Source organism: Neophocaena asiaeorientalis, unplaced genomic scaffold, assembly GCF_003031525.2.
Source record: "Neophocaena asiaeorientalis asiaeorientalis breed wild unplaced genomic scaffold, Neophocaena_asiaeorientalis_V1.1 scaffold59, whole genome shotgun sequence".
NCBI classification, from domain to species: Eukaryota; Metazoa; Chordata; class Mammalia; order Artiodactyla; family Phocoenidae; genus Neophocaena; species Neophocaena asiaeorientalis.
Window position 1 is genome coordinate 19,374,534 of NW_020174268.1, and position 17,735 is coordinate 19,392,268.

Below are 17,735 nucleotides of genomic sequence, written 5' to 3' on the forward strand. Positions count from 1 at the left end.
TTTCTCTAGTTGCGGCGAGCGGGGGCTACTCTTCGTTTTGGTGCGCGGGCTTCCCATTGCGGTGGTTTGTCTTGTGGAGCACGGGCCCTAGGCACACGGACTTCAGTAGTTGTAGTTGCAGCACGTGGGCTCAGTAGTCGTGGTGCATGGGCTTAGTTGCTCCGTGGCATGTGGGATCTTCCCGGACCAGGGCTCGAACCTGTGTCCCCTGCATTGGCAGGCGGTTTCTTAACCCCTGCGCCACCAGGGAAGCCCCGGTTTGTACATTCTTGACCGGAACAATTCATAGTTAATATGTCTTCGTCAGGATATCACATACAGGCACACAGTTCCTTCTGCCCCTCGTTGGTAAAATTAATTTTGATCTCCGATTCACGATGTTGTTCAGTTTCTCCACTTCATAATGACTTTTTTATGCCCTTGTAACTAGTAGGGAGACTGTGGGAGACACAGATATTCTTGTTCCTCATCAAAATCTCCCCCCAGACTTAGCATTCACTGATGATTTTTGCCCAGTCCAGTCTTTACTGTGATGGTTGTACTGCTAGTTTTTAATAGCAGAGGAGAGTAGCGTGGTCAACTGGAAAAGAGTCCACAAGCTAGAAAAGTAAGGGAAATGCTTTATGGATGTTGGAAAGAATAACATAGTCTACTCGGTTAACTGAATCACATAAACTTACACTGGCAGAGACTAATAAGGAACTCTTTTTTCTTTTTCTTTTTAAATAGATTTAAGAAAAATGGAGTGGAAAGTACAGAGAGTTCCCAAATTGCCCCCCTCCCCACTTCCCCCTAATGGTAACATCCTTGGCATTAGTAAGATATATTTGTTGCAGTTGCTGGGCCAATGTCGATACGTTATTATCTGAAATCCATAGTTTACATAAGGGTTCATTCTTGGTGCTGTCTGTTCTTTGATTTCTTTTTGTTTTGACAAACGTATAATGATGTGTCAATCACTACAGTATCCTGCAGAGTGGTTTCACTCTGTGCTCCACGGATTCCTGCTTCCCTCCTCCTCAACCCCCGGCAGCCGCTGCTTGTTTTCCTGCCTCCATAGTTTTGCCTCTTCCAGATGCCATGTGGTTGGAATCGCAGAGTATGCAGCCTTTGCAGATTGGCTTCTTTCACTTAGCAGTGCGTATTTGAGGTCCCTGCATGTCTGGTCACAGCTTGACAGCTCATTTCTTTTTACTGCTGAATTACGATTTATTGTCTGGAGGTACCAGAGTTTATCCATTCACCTACTGAAGGACATGTAGGTTGCTTCCAGGTTTTGATAATTATGAACAGAGCTGTTAGGACCGTGCGTGTGCAGGATTTTGTGTGGGCATAACTTCCCAGCCTCTTTGGTTGGTACGGCGCTGAGCACAGTTGCCGGATCGTGTGGTGAGAAGAGTATGTTTAGTTGTGTGAGGTGCTGCCAGCGTGGCTGCGCCATTCCCGCCAGCTATGAGTGAGGGTTCCTGATCAGCGGGTGCTGTCGTCAGCGTTTTGGGTTTTCGCTGTTCTATTGTAGATGTGTAGTAGCGTCTTGTTGTTGTTTTAATATGCACTTCCCTGATGACATGTGATGTGGAGCATCTTTTCATGTGCTTGTTTGCCATCTGTACATCTTCTTTGGTGAGGTATCTGTACTGGTCTTTGACCCATTTTTAAAATCAGGTTGTTTGTTTTTCTGTCGTTGAGTTTTAAGAGTTCTTCGTATATTTTGGATACCAGTCCTTTATCAGGTGTGTCTCTTGCAGAGATTTCCTCCCAGTCTGTGGCTTGTCTTCTCATCCTCTGAACCGTGTCTTTGGTAGATGAGAAGTTTTAAATTTTAAGTATTACATTTTAATTTTAATAAAGTCCAGTCTTTTCCTTCATGGAAGTGCTTTCGATGTTCTTTAAATGCTTTTGGTGTTGTATTGAAAAGTCATCACAAACCATCAGCGGGTGTAGAGTCGTTGCGAGTGGGAGGCCCCGGGAACCGAGTCAGAGGTCCCTCCCATTGCATCGCGTCGTCTCCTTGCACGTAGGAAAAGTGATGACTAAAGTTCTGTCCTACTCCAGTTCAGATGAATAAATAGTAACTTCATTTTTATAAGATGATTTATGCGTAATTCAAACAGAACATTGTTCAATTTTGGGGGAAAATAAAAGAAAGTCATAAGTGAAGATTACAGTTTGGCATTTTGGGCTAAATTTTTTTCTTAAATGATAAAACAATACAGATATCACATCCTTTGCCAAACATTCTCATTCAGTCTTGGCCTGTGTTTTTTAAGAAATAGCGTATATGGTACAGTTTGTTTTTTTTTTTTTTTTTTTTTTTTTTTTTTACAGTTTGTTTTATGCTTCACAGTATTACCAAGATTAGGAGAAGTAATGGAATTTCACATCACACTAGCCTTTGCCAGTAAGAAAATCAGTCACAGGTGCACTTTGGTGTTTCACCTGTACATATAATGAAAGTTATTCATTCAGTGTCCTTTTGGATAACTTGGGGGAAAAAGGATTCTTTATATACTTAATTATACTTAATAATACTAATAATAGGGTGCACTTAATTCTATCATTTTGGAACAGTGATTAAAGAAATCAAAGGTTGTAAAGCAATTATACTCCAATGAAGATGTTTAAAAAAAAAAAGAAATCAAAAATATTTCCCTATTTTTACAGATAAGCAGCAAAGATGAAGATTTTTTAGACCTTTCTGTTGACGTGGAACAAAACACATCCATTACTCACTGCTTAAGGTAAGTGCAGAGTTATTTATTTTGACATGTAATGACTGTCTTTGGGCTTAGAATATTTTTAAATGAATACGTAACTTTCTGGTATAGACACAGTTATTTTGTGTCTTACACAGGGGTTTTAGCAACACAGAAACTCTATGCAGTGAATACAAATACTACTGTGAAGAATGCCGCAGCAAACAGGAAGCACACAAACGGTAAGTCAGTGTTTTTAACATTTATAGTGATTCTTTGGCAGTGTTGTGGATGGGCTTTTCTAGCTGAAAGCGATCTATGACAATTTGCGATGAGAAAACATTTCTTTCATCACCAAGAGCTCAGACTTATTAGGTAATTCCTAGATAAACAGTATCCAACTCTGTACCCTCAGGTGACTTTCTGCATTTAGTGATTGTTTAATAATCATAAACCAATACAGTTAAAATATTTTGCTTTGAAGCTTTCTTGATAATGTAAACTTCTTCTTGGTGAGGAAGGACGAGGGGAAAGTACTTTACTCACCCTCACCCTGGTTTCCACTGTTCCTGCATAGGATTTTGTACCTTCTCTCAGTATATTATGATGAAGACGGTATCTCGGTATCAAGGAATTGAATCATCATCGTCATCCTGATTATTTTACTTTCTATTTTGGATCAAGCTCAGAAAAGTTGCGTGAGCGATACTAACCATGTTTTTTCTTTACCCTAAACCATTCGAGAGTGAGCTCCTGATATGATGCGATCCTGGACACTTAAAGGAAGTCTCCTATGTACTGTATCCATCCAGGTCAGGAGAGTAACGCTGATGTCTTACTGTTATCGTAGACCTTATTTTAGTGTCACCAGAGATCCCAATAATGTCCTTTATAGAAAAAAGGATCCAGTCCAGAATTACACATTGCATTTAGTATTCATGTCTCTTTAGTCTTTTTTACATGTAGAACAGTTCCTTAGTCTTTTCTTGACTTTCATTATCTTGGCACTTGAAAATTACAGATTAGTTATTTTATAGAATGTTCTTCTTTGGGTTTGTCTCATGTTTTTGTATGATTAGGTTCAGGTTATGTATTTTGGGCAGGAATCGCACAGAAGTGATGCTGTGTTCTTCTCATTGTGTTCTTTTAAATGGCACATGATTCTCTATGTGTCAAGTGTCAGGGTTCCCAAGACACTCCTGGATTTGGTGATTGACTAGAAGGACTTGCAGGACTCAACATACATAGTCGTGCTCACAGCTGAGATTGATTACAGGGAAAGGGGACAAGTACAATCAGCCAAGGGGAAGCCAGGCCAGCTTGCAAGAGTCCTGTCCCCGTGGAGTCACACAGACGTACTTAGTTCCTCCAGCATCAAATGTGACAACATGGGAGAAATGCTGTCTCCCAGGGAAGCTCCTCACTGACTCGGTGGCCGAGATTTATTGGGGGCTGGACACGTAGGCGTCCTCTGCCTGGCATGTACCAAAATTCCAGGCTTCCGGAAGGGAAGCAGGTGTTCAGCATAAACCAGATGATTTGCACAGACAGTTCTCAGGGGCATCGAGACACGCTTGTCAGTTAGGGAACAGTGGGGACACCCCCCGATCAAGTTCCCAGATGTTAGCCCAGGACCATCCTTGCACCCGGCCTTTCCGAGGACAGTCTGAGGCCTGCTCTGGTACTCTGTCTTGCACATCTCGTGACTGGTACTGTTCTCTTTGGACACTTGACTAAGGTGCTGTCTCCCAGGATTCTTCACTGTGAAGCTGTGCTTTTCCCCAGTTGTAATTCATATGTATTTTGAGATTGAAGGTTCGGTGAGAAATGGGGATATTTACAGTTTTTTTCATTTTTTAAATCTCAGTGAGGACTCAGAGATTCCTGTTTTATCCTGTGGGTAATGATTGTCTCGTTTATTTTCATGTTCACATTATCCCGATTTGGCCAGCAGGAGCCCCTTCCCGCTGCCTCTGGTGTCTTTTGTCCCGTCCCTTTGTTCTCCAGCCCCTCTTTACTCTGTAGTGCAACAAGATGTCCAGGCTTGCTTTGTACCTTCCTTGCCCCCCACACTGGTACCAGCCGTTTCTCGAAGGAGCCCTGGTTCCTTTTAGGGGGAGAATAACGTTTAAAAACCAGGACCGTGGTATAGGTGTGCTCGTTGCCGTTGCCGTGTCACTGTTCCTGGGCCCACTTAGTGAACAGAGCTGGAGGACATGCGTGCTTGTGTGTGTACATATGTACACATATTTACATCTGTACTTATTTATCTGTTGGTCTATCTGTATCGAAAAACCACAAATTCACAACAGTACCTCCAGTTTCATCCAACACCATAGGGTTTATTCTGGTTTTCTCCTTTTTAATATTTGTAAGCCCCTCCTCTGACAGTACAGATTGGCTCCCATTATCCTTATGTGTGTGTGTATATATATATATATATATATATTTTATCCTTATGTATTTAATAGTTTGGTCAGTGCCCCTGTAGGTAGCCAGGCTTATCACCGCACCCCTGCCCCCCAGAAATAAACCTGCATTTATATGCTCAATGATCTTCAACAGATGGTGGTGGAAAAACTGGGTATCCACATGCAAAAGATTGAAGTTGGATCCTTACTTCATACCATTCACAAAAATTAACTCAAAATTGGTTAAAGACCTAACCATAACACCTGAAACTATAAAACTCTTAGAAGAAAACATAGGGGGAAAAAAAGCCTCACGATGTTGAGTATGGCAGTGATTTCTTGAATATGACACCTAAAGCACAAGCAACAAAAGCAAAAATAGATAAATGGGACTATATCAAACTTAAAAACTTACGTGCAACAAAGGAAACAACGGAATGAAATGACATGAATGGGAGAAAATATTTGCAGAATATTAACAGAATGGGAGAAAATATTTGAAAACCAGATATCTGATAAGAGGTTAATATCCAGAATATAAAGAACTCACACAACTCAACAGTAGAAACCACATCACCCAATTAAAAATTGGGCAAAGGACTTGAGTAAACATCTCTCCAAAGATGACATACAGATGGCCAACAGGCATATGAAAAGATAACATAACTAATTATCCGGGAAATGCAAATCAAAACCACAGTAAGATACCACCTCACATTAGTTAGGATGGCCACTTTCAAATAAAAAGAGAAAATAATGAGTGTTGATAAGGATATGCAGAAAAGGGAACTGTGTATTGTTGGTGGAAATGTAAAATGTTGCAGCCACTGTGGAAAACAGTGTGAAGGTTCCTCAAAAGTATTAAAAATAGAATTACCGTATGATCCAGCATTCTGCTTCTAAGTACATATCCAAAAGAACTGATAACAGGATTTTCAAAGAGATATGTGCATTCCCATGTTCATTGCTCTAGTATTTACAATAACCAAGAAGAGGTGGAGGCAACTTAAATGTCTGCTGACAGTCACACATGGTCATAGGTCGTGTTCCCCTCACCCCCAGCACCATGTGCCCCAGTTAGTCGTGCTTGACATTAAGTTTATAAGAGGAAACTGGAATTTTATGTACAATTATTAAGCTTTTCTGTGTGGTCAAGACTTGCCCTTTTTCTTTTCTAATATAAAAATTTAAAGCTATAACTTTTCCTCTAAACGCTGCTTTGGCTGTGTTCCCACAAATTTTAACATGTTGTATTTGCGTTATCATCCATTTAAAAATCTATTCTAATTGCCCTTGTGATTTTGTCTTTGTCCCATGGATTATTTAGAAGTGTATAGCTTAGTTTCCATATTTCAGGGGGATTTTGCTATTTTTTTGTTTTTTAATTTTTGTCAGGAAAATATATCCTGTGATCTCTGTGTTTTGGAAGTTATTGAGACTTCTTTCATTGTCCAGTACATTAATGAATGTCCAGTTGTACTTGAGAAGAACATATATTCTTCACTTTGAAATGGAGTGTTCCATAAATGTTGATTAGATCCATAATTTGGTTGTTCATACCTTCCCTATTCCTACTGACTTTTTTTGTTAGAGAAGTCCGTTAAAGACTTTAACTCTGTGCATTTATCTGTTTATTTCTTTAATTCTATCAAATTTGGTATTTGGTACTTGAAGATTGTGTCCTCTTGATTAGTTGGCCCTCTTTATTATGGAATGTCCTTCTTCTTTTTTTTTTGGAATGTCCTTCTTTATCTCTAGTAACACTCCTTGGCTTGGGTTCTACTTTGTCTGATATTAGAATCAGCCAGAGCCAGCTTTGCTGACTTTGTTAATGTCTTTTTCCATCCTTCTGCTTTTTAAAAATAGTTTTAAATTATGATTAGATATTATCTAATTATAATTAGATAAAAGGAAGGTAAATACCTCTTACGTTAGTGCAAAAAGAACACACCTTATTGTTTTAAAGATGTAAAAGCAAGAAAATGTATATCGTAAATTCATCCAAATTTTAATCATTGTGTAAATGCCATTTAAAAAAATCTAAATGGAAAATTAATTTATAAGTCAGTTTACAGAAGATAAAAATCAATGTCGGGGACTTCCCTGGTGGTCCAGGGCTTAAGACTCTGTGCTCGCAATGCAGGGGGCCCGGGTTCGATCCCTGGTCAAGGAACTAGATCCCACGTGCTGCAACTAAGACCCAGCACAGCATGCACGCATGCGTGCATGTGTGCGTGCATACATAAATCAATACATTTTAAAAATCAATGTCTATTTCAAACTTTAACTAAAAAGGAAAAAAAAGTTCTCTGTCCTCCCCTTTTTTTCTTCAGCATATTTGTCTTTTGGAGAAAACATTACATTCTGAGACCACTTTTTTAACAACAGTGACAGAGATCAAGAGCTCCCTAAGGTCACCTTTCTCCACACGTGTTTGAATGGAAGGAAAACCAGAATCCTATCAATTCTTTGGTGTGTTGGTGGAATTGGTGTTTCAAGCAGGAAATCAACTTCTTTGTTCTTCCTTCTGCTTCACAATCTCCATAATGAATTTGACTCAGCTTATCTATGTGTTCATTTCTTCCTGAGCCATGTCAGTATGAGAAAAATTTTGTGAGATAGTCTCTCATCATCTTTAAAATGTGGCTCCACAAATATTTGTGTTTGACTTTATCCTGTGTCTCTTCACAAGTGTCGGGTTTCCTCTGGGAAGAAGTGCTGCTGGGAGGATTCGTGTTCCTCCCGTGTTGTCTGATGGGGCGTATTTTATAAGCCAGCATTTGGACATGTTCTGTTTTCTCCATTTGGGCCTTTCCCCCTCTGCTCTGGCTTAATTTCTAAAAGCACATTTTTCCTAACCCCCAGGCCATATCTGGTTCCTCTTCCTAATCTTAACTGCCTGTATCTAATACACTACTAACATATTTAACACATAGAAAAATCCTTGTGGGTTTGCACCTCACTGGACATTTTCAAAGGATAGTTTGCTTTTATTGTTTTGAAAGAGTTTGTTTTAGCAACTCTGTACCAGTTTAATTGAACATCTGATGTTTAAGAGTTGGATTACTGTATATATAAATATATATCTTGACTTTTTTACTTTCCGTAAGTATTTTCCCATGCCATTTAGAAACTTGCAACAGCATTGTTTGAAGTTGTAAAATATTCTGTTGTGTTTGTATTGTAATGTATTTCAGCGTTTCACGTTGTTGAATAGCTAGGATTCTCCCACTTTTTCACAATATAAAATAACTCCAGAACTGAATTCCTCTCAGAAGTCTTGTATTTGAGATGATATATTTAGTTTCGATTACTGAGGCAAAGGCCACAAAGGCTGTTGATTCGTATTGCTAGATTGCTTTCCAGGAACGATTAGGTTTTACATTTATTTTCGCTGATGTTTCCCAAAAGCCAGGTTAATAAACACTTCTGGAATCAGCTGCCGCACCACATGTAAGATCTGTAGAATGCAGATCTAGAATGATGCCATAACACGAGTTGTTTTCACTTCAGCAGAGGCAGAGGTTTACCAAGTGTCGTTTTTTAATCACGAACAGTGTTTTGCTTCACTGAACACACACAGAATTCAGTTCTCTAGTGTTTGTCAAGTACCTAGTTGTGCTAGATGGATAAATATAATAAAAGAGATGGTCCCTGTCCGTCCGGAGTCCAGACCCTAGAAGAGAACGACCCGTACTCATCTAAGTGTTTTATAGTGTAATAAACTGTACAGATATGACGTGAGTGTGTAAAGTGCTGATGGAGGGTTGAGGAGAACAGCTGTTTGCGCCAGAAGATCAGGCGTCGGCGCTGAAATGAACTGGGGGAGCAGAGGCATCTCGGGGAGAGGCTGCCCGGAGGGGTCCTTCAGGGCGTTGGGGGATGGGGAGGCCCGTGCTTTACAGGTGAAAGCTTCACTCCTGCGTTTCCAGGTTATTCTATTCCCTTTCCAGGGTGCACGCAGCCACCGCTCTTACTAAGGAGCTGTTCCTTGTCTCTGGCAGACGCCTTTAATGGATGGTCTTTAATGCTTTTCTCACTGTCTCCTGCTCTCAGTCTGTTACTGAATTATATAGCTGAATAGAACAAATGGATCCAGCCTCCGTTCACCTCCGAAGGAGCGAGCGGCCTTAAGGAACTGCTTTTTCCTGCAGCGGGCCCAGTGACCTATATTTCAGAAGTACAGAGTTGTTAATAAAGGAATGTGCCATCATATCTCTTTGGGAGCCGTACCAAGTGCTGTGTCAGATTATGTGGTTTGGTGATGATGGGGGGCAGGGGCCGTCTTAAGACTTTCAGAATTTTGCTTTGCTAATACAAAAGTCATGAGTAGAAATATGTACAAGTGGGCAGTGCCCGGCTATGAAAACTATCAACTGTTACTTGAATCGTGAAGTTTGATAGTTCTTTTAAGGACATGGTGAACGTCTTATGAAATTTTGTTTTCATGTTTATTTTAACAGGATGAAAGTTAAAAAGCTGCCCATGATTCTAGCTCTGCATCTGAAAAGATTTAAATACATGGATCAACTCCATCGATACACAAAACTTTCTTACCGGGTAGTTTTTCCTTTAGAACTTCGTCTATTTAACACTTCAGGCGATGCAACCAATCCTGACAGAATGTACGACCTCGTGGCCGTCGTGGTTCACTGTGGAAGGTAACAGGGCCGTGGGCCATGGTGGCAGGATGCTCGGTGGTGGGCAGGTGCACGCACAGGATGCTCGGATATGCAGGCCCTGTGGAGGCTTCCGTAGCCCTCGATGCTGTAGGACGAAAATAAGTTTATTTCAAATGGATATTTCAGATGCATTTTACCATTTCCTTCTTAAAACCTTTACATATTAAAATAGTGTGTTATTGCCTGGATTTGATACTTGTTCTTATTATTTAAATATTATTCTGGGAACTTTAAGTCCTGTTAGTTTTTTGTTTCCTTTTTTCTTGATTATTGGTAAAAAAAAAAACACTGCTTAAAGCGATTTTACAAAATAAGTTCTTTCTGAGATTAATTGGATATGTTCATCATGTTAGTGATTGTGGAAAACACTTTAAAAGGTTTTGGAGATAATCTTCAAAGATAAGCTTTCTGATTTTAGAAGTCCGTGTGTTTCCTGTTAGCCAATAGAGTGTACTATCTCATCTATAGATCTTAATTTATAGAATGGCTCAAAAAATTCTCAAACCACAAGAGTGTCACATAATCAACATTTATATTTGGAACATACAGTCTTCATTGACTATTTAGAATTTCCTGTAATAATTTTATTTTTTATTTATTTATTTTTGGCCGCACTGTGCAGCTTGTGGGATCTTAGTTCCCCGACCAGGGATGGAACCCAGGCCCTGGCAGTGAAAGTGCCGAGTGCTGACCCTGGGCCTCCAGGGAATTTCCTCCTGTAATAATTTTAAAACAGGTCACTCATCCTTTTCCCCCTGGCTGTTGGAAACTTGTACTAACAGCGTGTTGTACTCCAGCCTCTCCTTAGCTGTCCCTCCCTCTCCCAGCTTTCTGCTCAGAATATGTCAGGACAGCTGCGAGGGAGTCCGCTTCTGTCACAGTCTTTAACCTCCATGGTCTGTGTCAGCCCATCTCCTGCCTCTTATCCTCAGCAGTAATCTTTGTTTTCCATTTTTGGAGCATTATGTTTCTGAAGAAGAGTGATGACATCTGAACAGAGGAAAACAGTATCGGGTACCTTACAGAACCCTGGTGTAATGATCAGACTGGAGGTTTATTTTAGCATTAAAAGTGGTGGTTTTTTTTTAAGTTTTGAGGTATTTTCCTCTACAGTGAAAAAGTACTCTCTTTGTGTCATTTTGTCACCTGAGATATTCATCTCAACTATGGAATCAAAGATCTGAGGAGGGCTTCCCTGGTGGCGCAGTGGTTGAGAGTCCGCTTGCCGATGCAGGGGACACGGGTTCGTGCCCCGGCCTGGGAAGATCCCACATGCTGCGGAGCGGCTGGGCCCGTGAGCCATGGCCGCTGAGCCTGCGCGTCCGGAGCCTGTGCTCCGCAACGGGAGAGGCCACAACAGTGAGAGGCCCGCGTACCGCAAAAAAAAAAAAAGATCTGAGGAAACTTGGAGGCAGCTTATTCTTATATCTGAGGTTGCTACTTTTAAAATAGTATTCACCATAAAGAATAATCTGTGTTGAAAATTACTTCAAAGTCTGTAATATAATAATTGTGGTAGAATTATAATTTGATTTAAAAAGTATATATAAGCTTTTATAGTGAGTCATACTTAAACTGGGAGAGGTTAAAAATCTTTGACGTGTTCTTTGTAAAGAATTTCTTTTAGGGACTTCCCTGGCGGTCCAGTGGTTAGGACTCTGCGCTTCTACTGCAGGGGACACGGGGTTCGATCCCTGGTCAGGGAACTAAGATCCTGCCAGCCACGAGGCACAGCCAAAAAAAAAAAAAGAATTTCTTTTAAAAGAAATAATCCCACCTTTATTTTTACATTTTTCTAGATTTCTGTATTCCAGATTTGTTGAAAATGGGATGCAGAGGCAATTATAATAATTATAATGGTGCTAAGAGTTAAGTACTTAAAGCTAGCACTAGTAATACTAAAAAAAAAGTCACTTGTTTAAAGAAGTTTATGAAGTTGGAGCTTGATTTCAGAGCCAAGGATTCGATATCTTTCCTTTTTCAAGCATCACATGGAATCCTTCCTCAAGAAAAACTATTGCCGAGGGTTAAGACTCAGAAATAACTCTACATGCATTGTTTTGTAGTTTAACTCAGCATGTTCTGCCTGTGATCACCTCTCCTCCCCGCAAAAAATGCTAGAAATTTTTATTTCAATCTTTTATAGAAGCAAATTGGAAAATTACTTCAAAAATAATAATTTTAGGGCTTCCCTGGTGGCGCAGTGGTTGAGAGTCCGCCTGCCGAGGCAGGGGACGTGGGTTCGTGCCCCGGTCTGGGAGGATCCCACGTGCCGCGGAGCGGCTGGGCCCGTGAGCCATGGCCGCTGAGCCTGCGCGTCCGGAGCCTGTGCTCCGCAACGGGAGAGGCCACAAAAGTGAGAGGCCCGCGTATCGCAAAAAAAAATAATAATAATAATAATAATTTAAAAAGGCACAGGGAATTTTATAGTATAGCTTTTAAAGAGAATACTGGTTATATCTCTCAAAGTAGAGTACCGATTATTTGGCCTTAAAATTGAATGCCAGTTCAGATCAATGTAGCTTGATCTTTTGGGGGAAAGAATAGATAAGGAATATTTTTATCTGTTTCAGTTTTTCTACTTTATAGAACGTGGAATATAGGGCATAGAAGAGCAATGCTAATAAACTTTGTATAAAATTAACTTTTATTTCTCTTTGTTTTAGTGGTCCCAATCGAGGCCATTATATTGCAATAGTTAAGAGTCATGATTTTTGGTTGTTGTTTGATGACGACATTGTAGAAGTAAGTAGTTTCCTAATTTCTTGTTTTTCTTCAAAGTTGTGTGTGTATTTTGCTCTTAACTTTTTCCTTCCAGCTTCTCATTGTATATGACAGGTCTTCAGATTGTAGTCTAATTTCTACTTCTTGCTCCCTAACATCCAGTCCCATTGCTATAATGGTCAGCTAACCTTTAAAATGTTTAGAGGGCTTCCCTGGTGGCGCAGTGGTTGAGGGTGCGCCTGCCGATGCAGGGGACACAGGTTCGTGCCCCGGTCCGGGAGGACCCCACGTGCCGCAGAGCGGCTGGGCCCGTGAGCCGTGGCCGCTGAGACTGCGCGTCTGGGGCCTGTGCTCAGCAATGGGCGAGGCCGTGGCGGTGAGAGGCCCGCATACCGCAAAAAAAAAAAAAAAAAATTTAAAATAGGCACTTCCCTGGTGGCACAGTGGTTAAGAATCTACCAGCCAATGCAGGGGACACAGGTTTGATCCCTGGTCCAGGAAGATCCCATGTGCTGCGGAGCACGTAAGCCTGTGCACCACAACTACTGAGCCTGCGCTCCAGAGCCCGCGAGCCGCAACTACTGAGCCCGCGTGCCACAACTACTGAGCCCGCATGCCACAACTACTGAAGCCTGCGTGCTTAGAGCCTGTGTTCCACAACAAGATAAGCCACCTCAATGAGAAGCCCTCACACCTGCACAGCAACCAAGAGCAGCCCCTGCTCACCACAACTAGAGAAAGCCCGCATGCAGCAACGAAGATCCAACACAGCCATAGATAGATAGATAGATGAATAAATAAAAATTTTTAAAATGTTTAGAATAAAACAAGGGAAATCTTTCAACAACAGAGCTAGTTTAAAAAAAAAAACACTAGGGCTTCCCTGGTGGCGCAGTGGTTGAGAGTCAACCACACTATTAACAAAATAACTTATTGAGCTATAAGGCACAGTAAAGTATGCAAATTTTAAACAACTTAAATTTTTACGTGAATGCACACATGCACGCACACACACATAACCGCCATCTAGATCAAGATATAGTATATTTTCAACACCCCAAGAAGCTCCCTTATTCCTCCTCCTGGTCAGTACCCACAGCTTTCCTCCCCTACCCACCATCCCCTGGAATCCCCTATTTTGAATTTTACTATGTTACTGTGATGAAGTTTGCCTGTGTTTGAATACAAGGGGCTCATCCAGTGTGACTGCTTTTGTGTCTGGCTTTTTTCACTCATCAATACCTGTGCAGCTCAGTCTTGTTGCCTGCAATAGTAGTTCTTTCTTTATTGCTGTCTAATTTTCCATTGTACGGATATACCACGTTAGAAACTTGACTTTTTGTCCATTGTTGACTATCACAAATAAAACTGCCTTGATTATCCTTGTACAAGTCTTTTATTGGACATAGGCCCTCATTTTTCTTGGGTATATTTTAGATTGAACCATATGAAACAGCCATTTTTGTAGGTCCCCAATGGTTGACAATTAGTGGTTTCCTATAGTTCAGCCTATACCCAGGAATAGAATTGCTGGGTCACACACAGGGTAATTGGATGTTCAGCCTTAGAAGATGATGCTAAACATTTTCCCCGGCATCTGTGCCATTCTACATTCCTCCCAGCTATGAATGAGAGTTCCATTTGTTCCACATTCTCACCAATACTTGGCATCATCCGTCTTTTCAATTTAAGCCATTTGGATTGTGCAGAGCTGTTTTATGAATGAGAAAATGAAAGGCATTATTCTAAGAAAGGTTGAAGATTTTATTGCATTTAAGCAGTTCAAAGAGCTTGTCTTTGTACTAAAGTTTATGTTTTGCCTCACAGAAAATAGATGCACAAGCTATCGAAGAATTCTACGGGTTGACGTCAGATATCTCAAAGAACTCTGAGTCTGGCTACATCCTTTTCTATCAGTCCCGGGACTGAGGGAACTGCGATAAAGAGAGACTTTCTGCCTCATTTCTTCTCTGGTTATTTGGGAAAGGATCAAGCACCAGTGTTCCAAGAAAAGAGAAATGCAGGAAGCTCAGGGGGCAGTAGCACACTTTGCACACAGTAAAGCAAAGACTGGATTAACGCGCTCTTCCTACCGTGGTAGTTGATTGATTTGCTCAGGTATCATGCTGTCTGCGCAGTTCCATACAACAAGGCAGTGAAATCAGAGATACCAGCTCCTCTTGTAAAACAGCCTTCCAGTAATTGACATGCATTTTCTCTTCATTAATTGCACCAATAATGATTGAACTCCTTGGGGGTGCAGTAGAAAGAAAAGGAATCTGTGAGGTTGTACTGACAATTGCAGGAGATGATGTTGAACACACTGCATACATTTGCCTGGTTGAACACATCGAGAAGCAATACTGGGTGGTCTTTTCAAGCGTAAACCAGAAATACTTTTGGGCCCAACACTTGCAGTTGCCTTCCTGATGTAAAGAAACTAACAGATACTAGAATCCAGTGTCAGGAAGACAAATACGTTTGCTTCTCTGAAGAAGCTTATAATAATATACAGTATATGTATATCTAGGGAACAGTTGGTCAAAAGTGGCTTTTTGTTTCCCCAAGGGGAAAGACTGGCTTTGTAATTATAATTTTTTTCCTTATTTATTTTACTTAAAACTGGTAGAGTCTAAGTATTGTATGAAGTGCCCATGATTCTGTCAGTAAATTTCAGCATATTTTTATTAGTTTTTGTCAGCTTAACTAATCCTTTTGTTTGTTTCTGTTTTTAAGATGAATTTTAAACTCTGTTTTAAATCATAAGTTACCTTAAGAAAAATTGCAATGAGAGGAGGTACATATTCTTTTTCGGGAGGAACTGATATCTCTGGCTAAATATTTGTCCTAGTTGTCAGTCAGTTATTTCATTCAGTTTTAATTTCAGTAAAATTAAAAACTATCCCAAATTCCCTGTCATTGTGGAATGATCTAAGAAGTCCTGGTGCAGCAGTGGTGCGCGACCTTGAGAGTTCGTCAGTGCTCTGCTTCAGGTTGAGGCCACGTTTAGAAAACTCATGTCATAGCAGCTACGTTACTTTCAAATGTTCTTTATCCTGGAAAGAAGTGATCCATCCCAGCCCCAGCTCCTGGAGAGCTAACAGACCCTGTGAGGGTTACATTTTAATGAGGTCGACCAGAAGTACTTTGAAAGCAAGTCTTTTTTTTTTTTTCTTTCCCCCTTCCGCCTTTACAGATGTTATTGGAATTTAACTTTGTGTTTAAGACTTCATTCTGTTGGCAGTTTCAAGAAGTAATATGTGTGATGTACGATGTATGTAAACCGTTGCAGTTGACACTTTGCCATGCATCAAGAAGTTGTCTGACGGTGGCCGAATGTAACTTGCTGAAAATAATTGAATATATATTCAAGATAATAGCAATCAGGCCTTAGATGTTCCTTATTCATGTTTTTTCCAGGCAGGAATCTTTTTCTTTTAATCGTTGTAATTTTGTAAACTTATTTTACTAATACTGTTGAATCTGAAAAACAAGCAACAAAAAAATGTTTTGTCTGCTGCTATTATTAACATTTATTATCTGTATCTTTTAGCTCAGGAAATGACTTCACCTGTTCGTTCCATGGATCGATCTTTAACAGGGTCACTTAGCTAATGGGACTGTTGAAACAGATGTACTGGGAGAAAATGATGATATGTTTTGACAGATTGCTTTTTAAGAGACAGTTTCTAAAGCCTTACCCTGGCTGGAATGGTTCTGGTACAAATTATATGGCCTGCCCGATCTACCACCATGGCACAGAGAATCACAACCAAGAATGTGGGCAAGGCGATAGCTGCGGAGGTGGGTGCATTTTTTATTTTGAGGGCTTCAGCCAAATTGTCTTGGAATTATAAAGCGAAATTTCTGCAGCTTTCAGTATGGAGACGAGGAGTGACGTGAAGCTGAACCAGTTTTTCCTTGCGTTGGGCCACAACATGTATGAGAAAGATAGATGAAGTCATTTGCAAAAAGGTACAGCATTGGGATACTATGTTGTGTTTGTTTTTACATTTTGCATTTAAAAAAACATACAGTGAAGTAAAAGCCAAGGTTAAATTTCCTATTAAAGCAAGTTCTAGCGTTGTTTTTGAGTTCCATGGTAGTCACACACTGTTCACATCTACACCCGGTTTAATAGGATGACTTGTCAGGAGGGGGCGATGCGGTGATGGTTGTCAATTTTCTTCGTACACTCTGAGTGCAGCTGCACCTACGTAAAATGTTTTGAAGCTTCTCAGAAATACAGTATACTTTAAAAACATGTAGGGTTAGGGTCGGGGGGGAAAAATGCAGATACAGTAAGTAAGAAAAGTGACCCATATAGAACGCATTGTGAGGTGGTGTGCTGGTCCGACTGATGGAACTGAGGGGCGGGTTTCAGTTGTAAATGGTGGCTGATTGCTGTCTAACTGTGTACTTGTTTGTTGGGATGGCTATCCCATATTTTGTATATTGGAATAAAAATTTCTATAAATTATCGTAACTGAAAGTACATATTCTAAATTAAGTCTCACTTCTAAGTCACATGGCTTCTGTCTTGGCGGCTTTACCTTTAGAAGCTGCCTCGAGACAGGAGCCCTGAAACTTTAGGCAAAGAGAAGAGGTGAGGAATGTAATATATGGGTCTCGTCGCCTCTGACCATCCGTGTAGGGTTTTTTCTTTCCTTGACGGCAGTAGAAAGACCTCACTCCCATAACTTACTACTCTTGATACTTTCTTTAAAGCTACTTTTCAATAAAGATTCTCTCATGAGGTATTTACCTGGGAGTTGGGAGGCTAAGGCGCTCAGGTCCTGGCTCCTCAGTGAATTTAACTGTGTGACCTTGGGCAAGTCACTTAACCTCTCTGTGCTTCAGTCTCCCTATCTTGTAAAATGGGAGTAATACCTACCTCACAGGGTTGTTGTGGGGATTAATTAGATATAATGTCTGTAAAGCATCTAAGGTTCTTGAAGAAGGCGCTATATAAATACAAAATAATATCTATTAAAGTTGGTTTATTTGTGCTTGTGGGGTTTTGTGTGTTTTTTCCTCAGATGCATTTGCAAACTAGAAGTACACACTTCGGACAGGACACTGTGTTACTGGTTTTGCTCAGAAGTTACTACTTTTGTGACCCAAAGAGATTTTCCCGGAACACATCCCATTTGTGTAAAGTAGCATTCCGTGCGTGCCTGCGTGTTTCTTCAGCACGTACCTTGCATTTATCTGTCTTTATT

General features: G+C 40.5%; 1 protein-coding gene across 1 annotated transcript in view; it reads left to right on the plus strand.

Annotated features, from left to right (window-relative positions):
• USP12 (ubiquitin specific peptidase 12) overlaps positions 1 to 17,506 on the plus strand; it is a 32,184-nt gene extending 14,678 nt beyond the window's left edge. The window contains exons 4-8 of the mRNA XM_024755491.1: positions 2,665 to 2,741; positions 2,855 to 2,938; positions 9,571 to 9,768; positions 12,456 to 12,534; positions 14,341 to 17,506. Coding sequence (XP_024611259.1) covers positions 2,665 to 2,741; positions 2,855 to 2,938; positions 9,571 to 9,768; positions 12,456 to 12,534; positions 14,341 to 14,442 — 540 coding nt within the window. The 3' untranslated portion in view covers positions 14,443 to 17,506. The remainder of the gene's footprint in view (positions 1 to 2,664; positions 2,742 to 2,854; positions 2,939 to 9,570; positions 9,769 to 12,455; positions 12,535 to 14,340) is intronic.
• The last annotated feature ends 229 nt before the right edge of the window (positions 17,507 to 17,735 follow it).